The sequence below is a fragment of the Malaclemys terrapin genome, chromosome 5 (assembly GCF_027887155.1).
Source record: "Malaclemys terrapin pileata isolate rMalTer1 chromosome 5, rMalTer1.hap1, whole genome shotgun sequence".
NCBI lineage: Eukaryota > Metazoa > Chordata > Testudines > Emydidae > Malaclemys > Malaclemys terrapin.
Genome location: NC_071509.1, coordinates 103,377,157 through 103,399,043, shown reverse-complemented (window position 1 = coordinate 103,399,043; position 21,887 = coordinate 103,377,157). Strand labels below are relative to the sequence as shown.

At 42.0% G+C, this 21,887-nt stretch overlaps 2 protein-coding genes across 2 annotated transcripts in view; both read left to right on the top strand.

Moving 5' to 3' along the window:
• BBS7 (Bardet-Biedl syndrome 7) overlaps window positions 1-1,202 on the top strand; it is a 54,296-nt gene extending 53,094 nt beyond the window's left edge. The window contains exon 19 of the mRNA XM_054030353.1: window positions 63-1,202. Within this exon, the coding sequence (XP_053886328.1) occupies window positions 63-199 (137 nt within the window). The 3' untranslated portion in view covers window positions 200-1,202. The remainder of the gene's footprint in view (window positions 1-62) is intronic.
• An 8,546-nt stretch (window positions 1,203-9,748) lies between these two features.
• On the top strand, window positions 9,749-20,697 carry CCNA2 (cyclin A2). Its single transcript, XM_054030351.1, has 8 exons — window positions 9,749-10,078; window positions 10,722-10,974; window positions 13,377-13,489; window positions 14,370-14,593; window positions 15,284-15,488; window positions 16,874-16,987; window positions 18,756-18,889; window positions 19,410-20,697. Exons 1-8 carry the CDS (start codon window positions 9,929-9,931, stop codon window positions 19,459-19,461), a joined length of 1,245 nt encoding a protein of 414 aa, XP_053886326.1. The 5' UTR covers window positions 9,749-9,928; the 3' UTR covers window positions 19,462-20,697.
• The last annotated feature ends 1,190 nt before the right edge of the window (window positions 20,698-21,887 follow it).

Genomic DNA, 21,887 nt, shown 5'->3' with positions numbered 1-21,887 from the left:
AGAAAACTACTGTTAAAAATAAAGCAAAGACTAAACCTTGTCAATCAACATTATTTTTGCAGGCATGATTACAGATCTCTTCATTGATAAATTTAAATTTAAAGGCACAAATGTGAAAACGAAAGTTCCTCTTCTTCTGGAAATTTTGGACAGTTATGACCAAAATGCACTGATTGCATTCTTCGATGCTGCTGCCTAAACTAGAAGAAATGATATGTTGGGACAGTTTTCTTATTGATGTGAATCAGGGCAATCAGATATTGAATATTTTTAATGTAAGTGCTTTTAGTATATCTTGATTTGCTTTTATGTATCTAACTTTTTGCTGTGTTGACCGTTCTATAATGTGGTCCTGTACTTCTATTTATTACAGTATGTTCAGAATTTGAGCTGAAAATAACTGTAAAGCCTATTGCATATAAAATATGTTTACTTGAATACCGATCATAATAGCTGAAGAAAATTGTGATAGGATCAGGTGCAAAGACTTAAATTTTTTTGAAAATACTAACTTTTATTACTCTAGTTAAACAGGACATGGGAGAAGATTCCACAGTTGTAAGAGTTCTAGAGAAACAAGTCTTTGTGGACTTGGCATCTGTCTAATATTAAATATATTGGGGGAAATTAAGAAAGTAACAATTGGAAATGTATAGCTATATCAAACTGTTTAAAATACTCACTGTATACAGAAAATGGTACAATACTGTAAATTACCTGTATGTTGTATATATTATAGATATTGAAGACAATTTTGTATGTAGGAAGGGAAAGAGGTACTTAGTTGCTTTAAAGGGTAATTAGGTATATAATTGCATTATGTTGCATAAGCCATCTAGTAAGTATAAAATTCTTAAGAACGCATATAAATTATTGTATATAGTCCCCTTAGAAGGGATTGAGTTGGACTGCCTCCGAAATGCTCACTGTCACCATCTATCAGGCGCTTACCCTGTTTGTGGTTTTTTTTTCCCCCTTCCAAACCCTCCCGAAAAATTTCTATTACAAAGTCCACAGTCTCTAACATCTTTTAGTAACAATGACATCTCCTATCTCTCGCAAAGCATTTTTGAGAGAACACTTTTTTGTCCTATGGATTTAGATGGTAAGCATATTAGGGCAAGAACACTAACTACTTTTGTCTTGTACAGCATCAATCATGCTGTCTATGCCTAACAACAAATAAATCTATTTTCAACGAGTGATGTTGGATTTAATTATTTACACTTGCTTAAATAGCCCATGCAGTTATGTAGCATACCAGATGATCCAGAGGCAGTGATGGTGAACTGAGCCTTATAGCATCATGGGGTGATGCCTAGGAGCCTTCCTCATAACATGTCAAAATCTAAATTTTCATTTCGCAAACAATTATGTTTCTATCCCTCATGTTTGCCAAGAAAAATTTGAAAATGTGACTCAAGTGTAACTGATGTGGTGATGTTTGCCAACAACCTACATCAGCCATTAGAGCCACAGAGGAAGCTGCCGTCCTTCACCCCCACTACCCAAAAAGTCAGGATGCTCTGCTAGATTGGCTTTCCCTGTGGTTGGAATTACACCCCTCATGGCTCCACTTCTTTGCTCTGACCTATTGCTGTTATGGGCCAAGTGAAGAGCATGAATTAAGTTCTGGTAGTTTCTCGTGCTATCCACTTAGGGCACCAAAATTGTGCCTGAGTCTCCTTGCCATTTTTTTCAATTTTATAATTTCTTTTTAGATTTTTTTTTTTCCTGTTCCCTGCTATTGTGTGAAAGACCCACTCAAACAGAAGCCAGGCCTTGATCCTGCATCAGGAGCTGACAATACTGTCCCCTGCATGTGTTCAGAATCCCATTGTACTAACGTAGAGGTCTGCAGGAGCAAATCAAAATTGACTGACTATACCAGCATAGTCGTGAAAATGATTACATAAAGTGCTGTCAATTACACAAAGTAATGAGAGAAGAGAAAATGGTTTTTCTCTTTAATTTCTTGTTAATGTTTAGGATGTTTTTAAACAACAGTAGGTTAACAATTTTCAGATAGCAGTGTGGTTTTTGGAAGTTGAAAACAACTCTGTAAGTGTGGAGGCTACTATCAAGCCTCTTGGATCTGGCTTCCTTTTCTTCCTCATATTCCCATTAACCCCACCACTATGTAGGAGATAAGCAGACCCATTCCAAAAGGAACTGTGCGTTGGTTTTGAACCTACTGTTTCCTTTGCTGTCGAGATCCAGAAGTTAAAAAATCAAACAAACTGAGCAATTACAATTATTCCAGAACATTAGAAATATGGATGAAGAATTGCCTGCTATAAAATTAAATCGAAAGACCATCCTGAAAACTAGATCAGATAGTATTTTAAAATAATGATTCTTTTCTAGTCATTGGTGTTAAAAAGACAGTTAAAAGGGAAATCAAGAACCTATTTTGGGTCTCATTCAACACGATCAAGATGCAAAGAGACTAAGGTATACATATTTTGCTGACATATGCTTTTGTTCAGAAGGAATCCATCCAAGCTATCAAAGAATGTGCCTGATGGGTGTAGTTATTTACACCTTAAATGACTGCTTCTTGGAGCAGCTAGTCCTGGAACCAACAAGAGGAGAGGCAGTTCTTGATTTATTCCTAAGTGGAGCACAGGATCAGGTCCAAGAGGTGCATATAGCTGGAGCACTTGGTACTAGTGACCATAATATAATTAAATTTAACATCCCTGTGGTGGGGAAAACACCACAGTGGCCCAACATTGTAACATTTAATTCAGAAAGAGGAACTACACAAAAATGTGGAGGTTAGTTAAACAGAAAATAAAAGGTACAGCACCAAAAGTAAAATCCCTGCAAGCTGCATGGGATAGAGCCAAAATAGAGGCTCAACTTAAATGTATACCCCAAATTAAAAAACATAGTAAGAGAACCAAAAAAGAGCCACCGTGGCTAAACAACAAAGTAAAAGAAGCAGTGAGAGGCAAAAAGGCATCCTTTAAAAAGTGGAAGTTAAATCCTAATGAGGAAAATAAAAAGGAGCATAAATTCTGTCATGTGAAGTGTAAAAATGTAACTAGGAAGGCCAAAAGAGAACTTGAAGAACAGCTAGCCAAAGACTCAAAAAGTAATAGCAAAAAAATGTTTAAGTATATCAGAAGCAGGAAGCCTGCTAACCAACCAGTGGGGCCACTGGATGATTGAGATGCTAAAGGAGCACTCAAGGATAAGGCCATTGCGGAGAAACTAAATGAATTCTTTGCATTGGTCTTCATGGTTGAGGATGTGAGGGAGATTCCTAAACCTGAGCCATTCTGTTTAGGTGACAAATCTGAGGAACTATCCCAGATCGAGGTGGTTTTGGAACAAATTGATAAACTAAAACAGTAATAAGTCTCCAGGCCCAGATGGTATTTACCCAAGAGTTCTGAAGGAACTCAAATGTGAAATTGCAGGCCTACTGACTGTAGTCTATAACCTATCATTTAATCAGCTTCTGTACCAAATGACTGGAGGACAGCTAATGTGCTGCCAATATTTAAAAAGGGCTTCAGAGGTGACCCCAGGAGTTACAGGCCAGTAAGCCTGACTTCGGTACCGGGCAAACTGGTTGAAACTATAAAGGACAAAATTGTCAGATACATAAATGAATATAATTTGTTGGGGAATAGTCAACATGGTTTTTATAAAGGGAGATCATGCCTCACCAATCTACTAGAATTCTTTGAGGGGGTCAACAAGCATATGGACAAGGGGATCCAGTGGAAATAGTGTACTTAGTTTTTCAGAAAGTCTTTGAGAAGGTCCCTCGCCAAAGGCTCTTAAGCAAAGTAAGCAGTCATGGGATACGAGGGAAGGTTCTTTCATGGATTGATAACTGATTAAAAGATAGGAAACAAAGGGTAGGAATAAACGGTCAGTTTTCAGAATGGAGAGAGGTAAATAGAAGTGTCTCCTAGGGGTCTGTACTGGGACCAGTCCTATTCAACATATTGATAAATGATCTGGAAAAAGGGGTAAACAGTAAGGTGACATAATTTGCAGATGATACAAAACTACTCAAGATAATTAAGACCCAGGCAGACTGCAAATAGCTACAAAAGGATCTCTCAAAACTGAGTCATTGGGTAACAAAATGGCAGATGAAATTCAGTGTTGATAAATGCAAAGTAATGCATATTGGAAAATATAATCCCACCTATACATATAAAACGATGCGGTCAAATTAGCTGTTACCACTCAAGAAAGAGATCTTGGAGTCTGTGGATGGTTCTCGGAAACAGGGCCGGCTCCAGCATTTCTGCCGCCCCAAGCCAAAAAATAAAAAGCCACGATCGGCGGCGGCAATTGGGGGGGCTGGAAAAGCTGTGATCGGCGGCGGCAGTTCAGTGGCAGGTCCTTCGGTCCCAGAGGGAGGGAGAGACCTGCCACCTCCGAATTGCCGCACATGCTGCCCCTCTCCCTTAGCCACCCCAACCACCTGCTTGTTAAGCTGGTGCCTGGAGCCGGCCCTGCTCAGAAAACATCCACTCAATGTGCAGCGGCAGTCAAAAAAGTGAACAGAATGTTGGGAATCATTAAGAAAGGGATAGATAAGACAAAAAATATCATATTGCCTCTATATAAATCCATGGTACGCCTACATCTTGAATACTGCATGCAGATGTGGTCACCCCATCTCAAAAAAGATATATTGGACTTGGAAAAAGTTCAGAAAAGGGGCAACAAAAATTATTAGGCTTATGGAACAGCTGCCATATGAGGAGAGATTAATAAGACTGGGACTTTTCAGCTTGGAAAAGAGACAACTAAGGGGGGATATGATTGAGGTCTATAAAATCATGACTGGTATGGAGAAAGAAAATAAGGAAGTGTTATTTACTCCTCCTCATAACACAAGAACTAGGGGCCACCAAATGAAATTAATAGGCAGCAGGTTTAAAACAAACGAAGTATTTTTTTACACAATGCACAGTTAAGCTGTGGAACTCCTTACCAAAGGATGTTGTGAAGGCCAAAATTATAACAGGGTTCAAAAGAGAACTAGATAAATTCATGGAGGATAGGTCCATCAATGGCTACTGGCAGGGATGGTGTCCCTAGCCTCTGTTTGCCAGAAGCTGGGAATGGGTGACAGGGGATGGATCATTTGATGATTACCTGTTCTGTTCATTCCCTCTGGGGCACCTGGGATTGGCCACTGTCAGAAGACAGGATACTGGGCTAGATGGACCTTTGGTCTCACCCAGAATGGCCGTTTTTATGTTCTAGTTGGTTACCAGACAACAGTCAGCTTAGAATTCACAAGTAAATCTAATGTTTGATGGCTGTTTTGATCTGGATAGTATATACTAAAGTACTGAATTATTTTTTATTACCTAATCTTAATATTAGACCAATGACCAACATTCAGAAGGCCAAGTGTTATACCCTTGTGAAATGTTGTCTGCCAATTTGTAAACAATGGCCCAGCTGCTGAGGTCTTTGATCCAGTCCAAACATCCTCTTCCCCTGGATAGTTATTGCATTTACCCAAAATCTGTGCATCTTTGAGAGTGGGCAGCATTCCCCCCCCCCCCGCTTCGTTCCCACCTCCCCTGTGGAAGAAGCAGGGAGTCCAGTGTACAAAACCGTACATTTTCCAACATCCACTGGGGGTACAAGGTGTTCTCTTCAGGGTTGGCTTTCCAAGACAAGGGCTTGCACCAATTCAGAATGACCCTCTGTTGCTTTTGCTAGCTCCCTGGCAGTGCAGCTGCAATAGCAGCTTGGAAAGTGCTTGCTTTCCTTGAAGCGCTGCTGCCAAAGGGAACAATCTAAACATTGGTCCACACTGTGCCTTTACTCAGCTTCTTCATGCTTGTAATCTCCTCTGCAGATCCACTGGTATAGGTAGTGCCACAGAGGCATTATTGTTAACCCCCTTGTGTCAAAAGTAGCATGCACTGCGTACATGGGTCTACTCAGTTCAATCTGGCTCTATTCTCACACTGGCTTCCAGTTTATTTAAAGATTAATTGCATGTGGTGTTAAAATTATTTATTTGTATTACAACAGTGGTTAGAGGTCTCATCTGAGATTGTACAGTACCTAGCATAACTGGGGCCCAAACACCTGAGAGACAGTCCAAAGAGCTTACAGTGTACATTAGGATAGGAAATAGAGGCACAGATAGGAGACGTGACTTACCCAAGATCACAAATCTGGTCACTAGCAGAGCTGGGAACAGAATCTAGGTTTCCTGAGTCCCTGGCCAGTTCCCTATCCACTGGACAATGCTGCCTCTCCATATTTATTTGATTTACAAATGCAAATAAAACAGCACAAAATAAAATGAATTTTAAATTATTTTCAGCATTTCTGGTGCTGGAATACTTTTGTTTCTTGTGTATCTCTTCACAGAGTAGTAATATAAAGAAAATGTGCTACATTCTATAAATCAAATGGCCCTTAGAACAATGAATTTAGCAATACATATATTTATAGTTTTACCATATTAAATCAATGTTTGTATTCATTTATCATCTTCAAGTAACTAAAGTCTGTTCCCAATGTGAAATGAGCATATTTTTATTCCATGCCTTTTATTCATCTTTCTACAAGTGTTTTCTTCTATTGTTTACTGAAAGAACGGTAAAATGTCATTTATGAACATTTTTATGGTTTCAGAATCAAAATTATAATGAAGATACAATATTCATGTAAAATGTATCATCCAGGAAAATAAATCAGTGTAAAATCAGCCAAAAACTTCTTGGAGGGGAGAACAGAAAGCAAAAATATGTGTATGTATATCCTGAACACCTAATAAATTAATAAATGTTACTTTAAATACTATAGGGGATCATGGTTAAATATTCAAAGTTGTGAACACATTTCATTAATAATTAGGTAAAATAGATAATCCTTAATAGCCTTATTTTTATACTTCCATAGCTAGGATTTTTTTTCACCATCTTAATAATAGAAAATCCCCATTGCATATGAATTTTACATAAGCTATATTTAGCTCAAAAAAGAAACCAAGAGCAATTAATTTAGATCATATCAACAGTAATTTTGTCTGTCTAGACCAGCTGGCTTTTGATCTACCAGGCACTAGAAAAACTTTTTTCATTAATTTATTTTAAATAATATATTTAATGTGCTAACTAGAACTATTTCCTGCTTCCCTCCCATGCCCACTCTCCCGCCTCAAAATACAAAAGCAAACCAGTAGGAGGGACTGGTGGTGATGGGATCAGTGGTTCCATGTCGCCTATAAAGGTGTTATCTGCAGTCTTTAGGTTGGTGAAATGAGTTGTAAGGGTCTGAGTTCAATTTTTAGTGGATAGCTTTTCTCAAAGAACATTATCCCAATTGGTGCCTTTGTTAGTGTCAGCAGAAGGATTGAACATTCATGAAGACTGAATTATTTTCTGACTCCCAAAGGTGGTCCCTCCAGAAATGGGTGGGAACATTAATGTGGTAACTTATACTGCCAGTGCCATTGCTATGCTAGTTTTGAAGAAAAACAGAACTTCAGTCTTATGTACATCAGTGTACACCTTTAACACAAGCACTACATTAACTGTAGCAATATACCCATCTTTTTAATATTAATTTTTATTTGCATCATATGCATTTCAAAATATAACATCCCAGAAAAGTTTCAAACCTTAAAAAAAAACAAAATCAGTGGTTTTAAATACCACTACAAATCTCATGAATAACATTTACCATGTTTCAAAATTCACTCTGTAAATAAAGGCCTGTATATGTAGATAGTTTTGTAATACTGTGAACTTTTAAAAGGATTATTATTATTTTACTGTATGTTGTTATAACACTCAAAGTAAATGTTTAGTGTGAAATAAGCACTATAAACTGCCCTTATAATGAGAAAGATGTCACATACAGCATCACTTACCTACAAGATTTTGTGCCACTTAATAGCATGGGGGAACCCTATATACAGATGATAAAAAATGTGAGTAATAATTTTAAAATGAATCAGTAATTTGAAATTAAAAAATCACTACCCATAAAGGGGCATATATACACAAAAGTGCCAACTCCAAGTCAGGAAAACAAGCTATTGGGTCCTTACACAGGTGCTGGAACTAGGAGTATGGGAGATGCTGCCACACCCCCAACTTGAAGTGGTTTCTATTATATACAGGATTTACAGGTTGGTCCAATGGCTCTCAGCACCCCCACTATAAAAATTATTCCAGCACCCCTGAATCCTTGGTAGAAAAAGAAAAGGAGATAAACAATTCCCAGTTACAGACATAAAAAACAAACAAGCAATGGGTAGCTGGTTCACACTGTGGGGCAGAGTCTAGCTAGCATGATTTTTATATTTAAAACTATCCCCTGGGTCTGGGAGTTTAGATGATCCAAAGCCCATTGAAGTAAAGTGAGAGTCTTTTCATTGACTTCAATGGTCCTTGGATCATGCCCCATCCTAGGCAGCAGAGTTAAAAGGGTAATCTGACCAAAACTGGGAATGAATCTGCCTGTTCTGTGTTTGGCTCCATTGGAGGAGTGTGGCAAGAGTTGAGCTGTTATTCCATACTTTTTTGCTGTAAAATTTCTGCTTTAGGGTTTGGTGGTAAAATCCAAGAGCACATAGCTCTTATATTCTGCAGTGCTGCTGATCCCTAGTATAATAGGATTTAATTAATACATATGACGTACTGAGTTAAAAGTATCTACATGAAATAAAATTGTTTTCCAATTCGGACTGGTTTGGAAATATATATACTCCATGATACAAGATACCCTGAGTTGGGTTTCTAAGTTTTCATAAAAAATAGATTCTTATCTAAAAAGGGAGATTTTATTCAACAATGATCACTGCCTTCTCCACTGCACAAATATACAATGTAAGGGCTTGTCTACACGAAGAAGTTAATTTGGATCCAGGTAGGGTGTGAATATAGAGCATAATTGCTATTGCTAACTGCCTGTGGGGAGCTCTTATTCTGGAATAAGGTTTTTTAAAATTCCAAATAAATTTAATCCACTTCCAGAATAGGTTAAACTAAACAGTGGCAAAGAACTCTTACTCTGGCGTAAGAGCATCCACACAAGCAGTTCATCAGGAATAGGTGTCCCTGTAGATAAGCCCTAATTAAATCTAGTTTTACTTAAGAAAGTGAAAAAAGAAAAGATTATAGTGATGTAGCCTCCAGGCTCAAATTCACCTAGCTCCTTCAGCAAGAGTGTGTTAATTCTCCGTTAGTGTCAACTGCCTGGCTCACAAATGTGGAATCACAAGACTGAGACCATAGAAAACTGGGAGGTTGAAAGAACGAGGAGTACTTGTTGAGGACACTAGGCCCGTGCCGTGAGCGTCCGCACCGAGCACTGTCTCATTTGGGGGATCTTTGTCACGGGTTTGCTGGGCACGGAGATGCTTTACAGAAGAGGCGCGCGCCCCGGTACAACCCCGCCCGGCCTGACATTCTAGGCGCGGAGCTGCCCCGAACCGCCAACGCCTTTTCTACCCGACCACCACGTGCCAGAGGGTTTGCGGGATCGGGGCCTTGCGCTCTTACCGCTGTACCGTCAGCCTGGCTGCGCAGCGCAGCGCTGCACGAGGCAGGGATCTCCCACCCCGCCCCCGCCCCCGCCCCCTGGCTGTGGCTGCCCCTCGCGCCGTTCCCTCCCGCCCCGCCCATGCCGACTGTTCGCGCAGCGCGTTTGGCCCCCGCGGGGTGCCGTAGGCGGTGTGACGTGTGGCCCTGGGTTCCCCATTGGCGGATTCAATAGTCGCGGGCTACTTGAACGGTGGGAGCGGAGCGGGCTGGAGGAGCTGCCCGCAGCGCGAGTCCCATTTCTCCCGGGCACCCCAGCGGCGCGGCGCCTCTATCCCCAGGGAGCGGCCGCAGAGCCGGGTGCCCGCCGAGCTCCGACCCCCCCCAGTACACGCGGCTGCCGAGCCGCGCAGGAGCCCCCCGGCGCTGGGATGATGCTGGCGGGCGCCGCTGACCTGGAGCAGGAGAACCAGGAGAATGTGCCTCCCGGCGGCAAAGCGCGGCCGCCCGCCGCCGCCTCCGGGGCCCGCCCGGTGCTGGCGTTGCTGCGGGGCAACCAGCGCCGCCCGACCCAGCAGCAGGCAAGGCGGGCGCTGTACGATGGGGCTGCCGGGCGGGGGCGCTGCGAGCCGGGGCTCTGGTGGCGGCTGTACTCGCGTCGTCCCTACCGCTTCCAGTGCCGGCGGGAGCGTCTGCACCGGGGCGCTGCAGCGACCGGGACCGGCTCCTGTGCTTGGACCCCGACTCTCGTACCCCGCAGTGTGAACAGCTGCCCGGCATCCGCCATCTTAGGGCCGCGCTTCTCTCTGCTGCGCCCCGCGGAGCAATGAGCTGGCCGGGGGTAGCGAGCTGTCAGCAGCCGGCCAGGGGAGCTGGCTCCTGCTGGGCTGGGGATGCGGGGCTCGGCTGGGGTGGGCGGGGAGCCTAGACAGCAGCGCGCCAGCATTGCTGAGAGACGGGCAGGCTCCGCGGCTCCTGCCTAGGCTGAGCACCTGGGAGCGCGGGCCGGGCACATGGCGGTGGCTCTCCTCGAGCAGAAGAGAGAGAGAGGGCGGACTGCTCAGGCACGACGTGACTAGCTCGGAATATTGCCGGGGCCTCCATGGATAGCCCTAAATCGCGATGCAAACCAGCGGGCGTTAGGCTGCAATGGGTTCCGGAGCCCTGTTGGATGGAAGGAGGGGAGGGTTCCATGGAAACACTAATGGCAAACTCTTATTCTAGGCTGCTCTTGCTCACGCATCCTGGAGTATTAATGATGAAAACTATGGCAAAGTTCCAGCTGGGAAAGGGGGTAACAAACAGCCTGCTTTTGCCATCCATATGGATGAGCCTGATGGGGAGAGACGAAAGAGACAAGTGGTTCCTAAAAAGGCTGTGTCCCATGAAGAGGTCCTAGGCTTAAATACTGCTGTAACGTCATTAGGAGACAGAAAACCCTTGGCACCCCTAGACAATCCAATGGATCTTAGTTTTGGTAAGTATGTTAGTTACTAACAGAAAATGGTGTATAAAGCACAGATTCTGTCTTTGAAATTGACATGCCAAATTCAGTACTGGGCTCTCATATAGGCTACTTTATACAATACTAAATCAGTTTAACTAGGTACTACATAAATTTAATTGCAGTTGAAAGTTACAAATCTGTAGTCTGTTCAAACATGCAGTATTGTAGCAAGAATACTAGACTTGCATCTCTTGACAATTCCTAATGCATTTGTCAGTTCTGAACAGCAGTGGTTCTCAACCTATTTACTATCCTGGGCTGCATATGCAGCTCTCTCTGTGAAATGTGGGCCACATCTATCCACACTATATATACTACCTGTATGGCCCCAATGATGTCACATGGGCTGCAGCTATGTCCTGATTGGGTTGGGGGTTGAGAACCACTACCAGTGTTGAGGCTCTGGGGTTGGGAGGGCACTAACCCACCCTCATCTAAAGCCTCCTCCTCTTCCCGCCCCCTCCCCAAGGAGAGGCTCCACTAGACCCAGGTGTCAAAAGATTACAGGGACAACAAATGAGAAAACCAGGACCAGGAGTGAGGATTACAGGTTCAAAAGCAGGGATCCAGAGGGAGACACTGACCAGAGAACCTCAGACACTACCCACTGCACCTTATATGCATTTGTCTGTAGTTGAGCCAGAATGTATTCACTTGGTTTTTCTGAAGTGAACACTTTTCCCACTATGCTCCTGTAGTACCAGGTCAGTGAATCTAAATTTGCAAAATTGTAGCAGAAACTGGATGCAAGTTTCTTTAAATCACACTTTCAATCTCAATTGGATTATCAAAAGTAATTTATCACAAACAAGAATTCTCAATTTGATTGTGGGAAGACCAGACCATTCTAGATCTTAGATCAGAGCAGTACCCATGGGGAAGTGTCAGTCTTTGCTGTGATCTTTCTAATGGAACAATATCTTCCTATAAAGGTCCAGTTTGAGTGATTTAGGGTTGCTTAGAAGACCTCCCAAATCTAGAGGCTATGGGAGAGGACATAGATTTGAGTTGGTAGGTGGCTAATTCCTGAAGCTGCTCTATTTCTTCCTGATACTTTCTCCCTGTGCATTACCAAAGCTATTTTCAGTCAATCACTCTGCTTTGCCCACTAACTGCCGTATTTGTGTGTCCTTACCCTTCTTAGCTCCACTGTGGCTCATGAGTGAAGGATCTGTTTGAGCCCTGCCACCTTGTAACTTATTGGAGGGGGTTATGGATTCCAGGGAAACACAAACCACTTTAGAGCTTTGCTCCTAGCTACAGTCTTGGAGGCTAAAGGGAAAAGGAGCAGAGTATTTAACTCCAGGCATGGTCTCTGCTGAGACTGGAATGCTCTTAGCTCAGAGGGTACTGATAGGGTGGTACCTCTAGCTCCTGCTGTCTCCAGGTGTGAATACTGGAGCTCCAAACTCAATCTGAAAATAAGTGCTTCAAAATGCTTGAATTCATGGGGGGGGGGGAGTGTGGCCTCTACTACAAAGGGATGTGGAGGTCAGGGGTTACTGCGAAGGAGAGTGTGGGGCAACACAAATACTGCTGTTATGTTGCAGTCTTGCTATATTCTATATTGACTCCTTCATGTATATGCACAGGTATATCACATGCCATGTATTAAGAACATAACTGACACTGACTGAATCTAACAAGACTAATACTTAATTCTATGGTTCCCTTTTTACATTGCTGTCTAAAATGTCTAATCCAATTTCCAGAACTAGAATCCACAATGTAATTCCTTAATCCCCTCTGTTCAAGTATTAAATGGGTCTAGATTGGGTCAATTTACATAACTTATATGGTAGCCTGCTGGTTTGTGGATTCCTAAAATAATGACAATGGGATATTGTTAGACACACTGTAGTTATTCTCTACATGTAAATACATCTGTGGAGGGACCATATCAGTAGCCTAGTTCTGTAGCTCTGGCAACTACTTAATCCCCATTGTGAAAATCTACCTCCATTTTAGACCAACCTCTAAACTCACTAATCAAAGGCTTCAGCTTACTCTAAATCAGCACAGAACTTGAATTTTTATTTTAACATGGTATCACAAAGTGACTTCTCCTGATTGTCAGGGTAGAGATACCCTTTGCACTTCATGTTTGCCATTGAGCTCCCTTTCCCTTGGAACAGTTGATAAGGGATTCCTGAAGAACAAATGTGTCTAGTTCCCAGTGACTAAAATGAAGTAGGATAAAACCGCAAACTGCTGACTTTCTGGTCTCCCTGGACTGCTGCAGCTTTGGTGGCTCAAATGCATAAGAAACTAAACTAACACTCAGTGTTAATCATTAGACTCTCTTGTAAATGTGTGGGCTGACAACTCTACAAACTTAAATTAGTGTGGCTACTATCTTGAATTTTTTTTAGATTCTCCAAGTATTATGGATATATCAGTAACTCAAGAAGTGGAAGAAAAAGTAAATGTTAACCAAGTGCCAGACTACATTGAAGACATCTATACATACCTTAGGGAAATAGAGGTAAGAGGCCATAAATATGCCCTTAGAACTAGAAGTGTTTGGTCTACATTCTGGACAGAATGTAGTAATTCTTATGCAGTGTTAAAGCTAGTACGGTGACAGAATAAGCAATTTATAGGTTGAGAGAGGACACTAGACCAGGGGTCGGCAACCTTTCAGAAGTGGTGTGCCAAGCCTTTATTTATTCACTCTAATTTAAGGTTTTGTGAGCCAGTAATACATTTCTAACATTTTTAGAAGGTCTTTCTATAAGCTATACAAGAATAGCTTCTTTGTATAAAGAAAACAAAGTTTTTAAAATGTTTAAGAATTTTTATTTAAAATGCAGAGCCCCCCAGACCAGTGGCCACGACCCAGGCACTGCAAGTGCCACTGAAAATCAGCTTGCGTGCCACATTTGGCATGTGTGCCATAGGCTGCCTACCCCTGCACTAGACTATGGAATCATTTCCTGATGAAACTGCTGAACCCTTCTCAAATTATACTGAAACTGGCTAGATAATCCACTGAACACAAAATAGAGAATAAGCCCATACTGGCTGGACAATGGACTTGGTGACCTAAGACCTTTGATATCTAAACTAGATTCTACTTTAGATGTAGTACATGTGTTTAACCAACTCTTGGATTCTTATCTGTGGTGGATTTTTGGTCAGTAAGAATAAAAACATAAGAATGGTCATTCTGGGTCACACCAATGGCCCAGTATCTGATAGTAGCTAATACCAGGTGCTTCAGAGGGAATGAACAGAACAGGTAATCATCAAGTGATCCATTCCCAGCTTCTGGCAAACAGAGGCTAGGGAACAGTCTCGTCTCTTTGCAAGATTCAAATACTAATTAAATCTCTTATGTACATAAATCACAACTGTCTTAACAGGTGAAATGCAAGCCTAAAGTGGGTTACATGAAGAAGCAGCCTGATATAACAAACAATATGCGAGCTATTCTTGTGGACTGGCTGGTGGAAGTTGGAGAAGAATATAAATTACAGAATGAAACTCTGCACTTAGCTGTAAACTACATTGATAGATTTCTTTCCTCAATGTCTGTGCTGAGAGGGAAGCTTCAGCTTGTGGGGACTGCAGCTATGTTGCTAGCATCGTAAGTTTAAACTAGCATCCATTGCTTTTCAACTTCTAGAACTTGATCACCTTTTCTGTAGGTGTCCAGAGGGAAAATCTGGGGGCTGTATTTTCTTTTTCCTTGTCTATAGAAAAGAACTGGGGATGGTGGCACAACTTAGTGAATCCTTCTTTTCCCAAGAGGCCTAGATTCACATCTGGCATCCTCAGGGTTGTGGGAGTTTTTGTGTGTGTGTGGGGGGGGGGGGGGGGTTTAAAGCACATATGACATTTGCAAGCCATGGAATGTGGCTTCTGTCTTTATCTGAGCTCATGTAACTAGCACTCTAAAATCAATACTCAAAGGCTTTTTACAAGCCTTTGTCTCAGGGTACATAGGGCCAATGAGAACATGGAAATTTGAACACAACTCAATTTGAGATTCCTGAAACTACAGTAACTAGAAGTACTAGTTTTAGTACTAAAAAAATCACATTACTAGCAATAGTGTACTGAGAAGAACTGCTTAAAGCTTTCAGTATAACATCTAGATCTCTAAAGCCATACAAAGTGACTTAATGTAGCAACCAGCAGAGTTTCTAGGGAGGTACAGTTCTGCCATCTCTCCAACTGCAGTCAGATTTGGCAAACATGATTCTACTAAACACTGAGACTGATGGACATGCTCTTTACCTGTAGCTACCAGCTTACTGTTTCTTTCAAACTGCAGGAAGTTTGAAGAAATCTACCCTCCTGAAGTAGCAGAGTTTGTTTACATCACAGATGATACCTACACCAAGAAACAAGTCCTAAGGATGGAGCACTTAGTGTTGAAAGTCTTGTCATTTGACTTGGCAGCTCCAACAATAAACCAGTTCCTCACTCAGTACTTCCTATACCAGCAGACTAATGCTAAAGTGGAACATTTATCAATGGTAAGTATGGATTTGGAGTTAATAGACCTTTCTGGATGCATTAGGCTTAGTACTTGTGGAGCTTTCAGGCTTGCTGTCATTCCCCACTGGAGAAGGGGGGATGTGCCAATTGTGTGTATTAAAAAAAACTTAAAAAAAAAAAAAAAATCTGAAAGCTTAAAACTGGCAGGCTGAGAACAGCAGCTTTGCTTCCCTGTCTGGTTTCTAGAGGTTGCAGCTGGCACTCTATTCTAGTGGTGAGCCTGCAGTACTCTAGTGCTCATTATAGTGAGAATTGGCCATAAAAGATGGCCTTTCATGCCTGTCACAATGAGAATTCAAATACTGGCTCAGCCTTGGCTGAGGGGATATAAATTCAATGGATGAACTACAGTAAGCTAAAATGTAAAGCTTATGTGATCTCAGGAAGACTTACTATAGTCTACTTTGTAAACATGTGGTGGTCTCTACAGCACTGGCTCCTTCAGGCTCATTGTAGACTGGGGTGGGCAAACTTTTTGGCCCAAGGGCCACATCTGGGTGGAGAAATTTCATGCAGAGCCATGAATGTAGGGCTGGGCGTGGGGTGGGGTGCAGGAAGGGGTTCGGGGTGCAGGTTCCAGCCTGGCACTGCTTACCTGGAGCAGCTGTAGTGGGGCTATGGTGGGCTCCCCACCTGCCCTGGCCCTGTATTACACTGCTCCGGAAGCATCTGGCACCATGGCTCCTGGAGGGAGGAGAGGCTCAGTGCACTACCCTGACCTGCAGGCACTGCCCCTGCTGCTCCCATTGGCCACAGTTTCCTGTCCCCTGCAACTCCCATTGGCTGGGAGTGGTGCCTGTCGGCAAAGGCAGTGAATGGAGCACTCTGCTGCCCTCTCACCCCCCCCCCCCCCCTTCATCAGGATGTGGTGCTGGCCACTTCCGGGAGCGGCACGGGGCCTACAGTGCCCCGGATGTGGCAGGCCCGTGGGCTGGATCCAAAGCCCTGGTGGGTTGGATCCAACCCCTGTGCTGTAGTTTGACCACCCCTGGTCTTCACCAATATTTGACTAAATCCTAGCTGAGATGAAAAGGACACTGTTCTGATGTAAAACTAAACCCTCCCTTGGGACACAGGCAGCAACTATAGAAATAGTCAAAATATTTTGAAATATATGAAGTGGAATAACATGGGCACCAGAGTATAGAACCAAATACTTATTTGGATCTGAGACTTTCCTTTGAATATTGAGAGCTATATTTATATTGCTGCAAAAATTGGATGCTTGTCTTAAACAGTGTATTGAAGGCTAGTTAACAAATAAGTGTTAGTGTACACCTTAACTAATGAGGAAGATGCTAAGACTGTAACCATCTTGTACTGGTGATAGCTTCTAATCATTTGGCAATGACTTTCTTTACAGTATCTGGGGGAGCTGAGTTTAATTGATGCTGACCCATACTTGAAATACTTGCCATCACTTATTGCTGCTGCAGCATTTCATCTAGCAAGCTATACTATCACTGGACAAACCTTGGTATGTAGAACAAGTAGCTTTAGAAAAGTCTCACTTATAAGTAAATAGCCTTAAATACAGCAAATTGCAACATTCTGTATGAGCTGTTCTTGGCTGGCAATGCATAATTTCTATTAATAGGTTTTGATCTTATATGCGGTTGAGGGTGTGATTTGTCTAATTTTTAATTGTCCTTCGTCACAACTCAGTAATGGTTTCTACACCAGCCCATTGGCTAGATTCCAAAATCAGCAAGCTTCTAACAGTGGGTGACCACTAGAGGAGTACTTTACAGAATATGGGGTGTGTGTCGTATCGTCTTCCCCCCCCCCCCCCCCAATATATTAGTGCTATCTCCAGTATTCTCCTCCTAAAGACTGTCTCTTGCAGGGACACTTACTTTCTTTACTGAAACAGTATTTTAATTCTTTTGCCTTAACTACTTGGAAGCACAGAGGAAAGGACCACTACTGGAAGAACAAACAGTTATGTCTTAGAGCCTAGCATAGTTGAGATGATGAATAGGATGTTTTTGTCTGATAGGTAGTTATAGATCAGCAGGTATGGGTATACAGTGGAAGATTGCATGCAGCTTATGCTTCTTTGGCAGTTCCAGCTTGATATTTATACTTTACGAAAGTGAAAATATCATTGGCATAACACTAATAGCTACTTTGCCAAGGAATCATGCATTCTGCTAGTACCCTTTCTACCTGCAGGTGGAGACATGGAATACCCACTGTCTAGAATAGCATTAAGTATAGCTTTGTCTTGTATTCAAAGTACAGTAACTCCTAACATTATGTTCCTGAAAAATGTGACTTTAAGCAAAACTATGCTAAGCAAATCCAATTTCCCTATAAGAATTAATGTAAAGGGGGCGGGGAGTAGGTTCCAGGGAAATTTTTTTCACCAAACTACATAGTGTGTGTGTGTGTGTGCTATATGTGTTGAACAATTTTTAATACTGTTCACAGCTATGATTGTGAAGCTTGGTTGAGGTGGTGAAGTTAGAGGGTGGAAGAGGGAGGGATATTTCCCAGGGAATATCTTGCTGCTAAATGATGAACTAGACTTGGCTGAGCCCTCAAGGGTTAAAATATTAATGTAGCCTCTCCTGCAAGGCAGCACGAACATAAGGGAGGTGAGAGCATAGCAGACAGACCCACACCTTGTGGGGTGCAGGGGGGGAGAGAGGCACACTTCCCCTTTAAGTAAGCTGACCCATTCTTAAGTGCGTTGTCTTTTTAAGTCCATCAGGAACTTGGGGCAATAGCTGCTGCCCCAAGCTCTCTATTAGTCTGTGTCCCTTCCCTGCTCTATATGGAGAAGGGGTAAGCCAGCTGCAGGAGCAGGGGGGAGGGGGACACCCTGACCTTAGCCCCTCCTGCACAGCAAGCAGGAGTCTTTGGGAGTAGCTCCAAGGCAGAGGGCAGGAGCAGCACATGGTAGTGGGGGAGGGACAGCTGAACTGCCTTGATAGCTCAGTGGGTGGCTGCAGCACAGGGAACTTAGGGGGGCTGCTGGTTCACCCTGGTTACAAGCCCCCACTAGCTAGCTGCAACAGCTGCTCTTCCTGCAAGCAGTGGACAAAGCAGGCAGCTACCAAACTACTTTAAAGTTGTGCAATGCTCCCTTTTAACAAGCATGTTCCCTAATTGATCCGCAATGTAACAACGTTAACCGGGGCAACTTTAAGTGAGGCGTTACTGTATGGGAAAACTGCTGCAAAGTAACTGATGGAAAATATGGCATATTAATCTGACCAATTTATTTTCCCTTTCCTCAGCCTGAATCTCTGTCCAAAATGACAGGATATACCCTTGAAAGCCTTAAGCCTTGTCTCATGGACCTCCATAAGACCTACCTCAGAGCAGCACAACACACACAACAGTCTATAAGAGAGAAATATAAGAGTACAAAGTAAGTACCCACTTCTCTGGGTAAACTCCAATACATACCTCTAATTTAAGCTAAGCAGGCTAGCGAGCCTACTCTGTTACAGTAGACCACTGAAGGTTGTCAGCGCACTCAATATTGGAAGTCTCTTCCTTGCTTTTTTTGATGCAGGCATGACTTCTGTCACTGATTTGGCCACTGTCTGCTCATAAAATGAGCTAATAACCACAACAGATTTGGTGTCTTGACTTGCAACTCAAGATGTAGTCTCAGTCCAGAAATGGAGACTGATTGCAGGAATTGCTTGGTGAAGTTCAATCACCTGTTAAAGAGGTGACCATTATGTCCCTTCTAGCCCTAAAAATCTAAGTACAAAATAAGGAGTTTTAAACCTATTAAGTGTTTAGTTTAACATGTTCTGACCCATGGCAGACAGATGCTAGTTTACAAACTGTTAATGCTATATTCAGTCCTTAATATAATATAATCCCTTTAGCAGAGATTGTTCTAACATGACTACATCTGACACCCTTTTCTCCTTCAGGTACCATGGAGTATCACTCATTGATCCACCAGAGACACTAAATTTATCCTAACAATCAAGAGACTCTTAATGTGTATTATACTTGCAAGCAAATGATGTACAGTTTTAACTCTGGTCAATATTTTTAGATGTCTTACAATCATTTCAGAATAACACCATGTGGTGTAACTTGAAATTATGAAGTTTGTTAGTTTTTATATGGTTTTAATGTAAATCTTTTTGTACATGCAATCTTGTTCTAAATATTTAGCTGGAGCTCTTTTATAAAGCTGTTCTGTTCAAATATTGAATTAACCATGAAGGTGAACTGTTAATGTTTGTTCCAAAACTACTAGAATGTCCAATTAAGGAGCAGTACATTAAAATGGGGATTTTTTTTAACTTTTGGAGTGACTGAAAGGCAAAGTGGTAAATCCAGTTATGCTGAACAAATTACAAACTTGACAATTATTTGTGGCAATATAAGATGCTATTAAGGTTTAGTTTCACTTGAGTTTAGATGAAATCTTTGGCTTTAACTGTCATACTGCTAGAACTGATTTGATCTAACTCTAATATAAAAAAAGTAACCACTTCGAAGAAATCTAACTGACTTCAGTAGCTTGCAGGAATTAAATGTGGACTTGCTTCAAAAGCAGGCTTTCCAATTTAGTGCTCAAACTATCATTAAGTAGTAGTCTCTAAAGCAGCCATCTGATCACTAGAACTATAAGTGCTGAAGTGTCCTTGTGTGAACAGAAATGGCCTCTTCTAGCTATTTTCTAGTCTAAGTGTACAACTGCTACTAGTAAGTTCATACAGCATTTTTACTAAAACTTTGGTTTCTCTAAAATCTTCCTTGTAGTAAGAGGTTTAACTACAGCTTTACCTCCCCACTGCCACCACCCTGCTAGGAAAGCAAACTACAGCAGGGAAAGTGGCCACTGGTACTACACCCTCCCCTGAGGGAGAATAATAAAGCTGACTACTACAGCCTGAAGGCATGCCATGGATGGATTATAGCTAGAGTGAGACTGAATTCAGAACAGCCCATTTGGACAGGCTTTTATGCAGCATGTAGTGGAAATCTTATGTCAGTGTCAAGTTTTAATTGGTCTTCTGCTTAAGTTGTAGCACTCTGCTAATGTGGTAGTTGAAAATTTTTTTACTGTTAAATCAAACTGACCTTTCTCCTCCTGTAAACTTGTATTACCACTGCTCAAGATTTACTGTACTTAAAGTGTAAAGCAGGAACAGGGTTTAAAAGGAAATCTGCAAGTTTGTCAAATAAACCCTCTACTGAAGCTGATGCCAGTGGTCTTGCTTATCTTGACCTGCATTGATCACTGTAGCTGACTTGTAACCAGTGTGATATCAATGATTCAATTCAAAAGTGGGACTGCTTTTTCCATAAAGCAGGACTCAAGCCAAGTTTAGAAACAGTTAAGACACCAAGAAATAAATGCATCTTCCTAGTCAAGCTAACTAATAGGAGGAAAGCAAATTCCTTTTTTTAATCTAACATGCCATCTTACATGGGTAAGCTATAGCTTAACTCTAGTATCTAATCCAAACCTGACAATTGCCCCATGAGTCAGCTTGACAGCAATTATGTTCACTCTCATTTCAATTTTTTTAAATATGGCACAGCCAGTTTCCTCTATCAAGCAAAACCATTCTCTTCAATCCTATCAGTTTAACTATGCAGGCTGGGCCATGAGATGTATTTTAGTTTTTTGAAAGAGGGCTAGGAAGCTACTTAGGAGGCCTGCTCCTAGGCTTGACTGAATCACCTGATTAAGAGAGGGGTTAAGGAAAGCAGAAGTAGAGGATAGGCTTGGTGCCATGAATTTCTTGTCACCTCCCTGTGCATGCTTGACCATTCCTCCACTGGGGAAGGGGGAAACCATAGCCTAAAGTACAGGGAGGATCATATTAATAACCCTCCAAAGATTAACAGGCTAAAGTCTCTGCCACAAGTTTAGAAAAAAGTCAATCTACATATGGGGGTGTGTGCATGCATTCTAATTAATGTATCCCCACTAGCTTTAACTTTCATATGCTGTTTTTGAAATGCTCTAAACCATGCTCATAATTTTATATAATCCTTGGTTTAGTAGTGGCTTTGGCTCAGGGTTCCTGTGTGACTTGAGCTAACAACTGTGAGAATAGATAACTCCCTTGGATTGAAAGAAATGAGTGGTGGTATTCCTTGCTAAAGCTGCCCAATCTGATAGTGTGTGTGTGTGTATAGAGGAAAGGGGCATAGCTTTTTTTTTTTTTTTGCATATTAGTGGTAGGATATAGGTAACTTTAAAGCTTATCCTACATCAAAAGCAGAGTTTCTTGACCTTTTTAGAAGAAATGTCACTGACTGTCTGCTTCCTGTTATACTGCTTCTGAAGGCAACAAAACTGCAGCACTACCACTGCACTCACTGTTATAGGGTACTGACAAACCCCTCTCCTCAATCTTGACAAGAGGCTTAGGGTAGGTGTC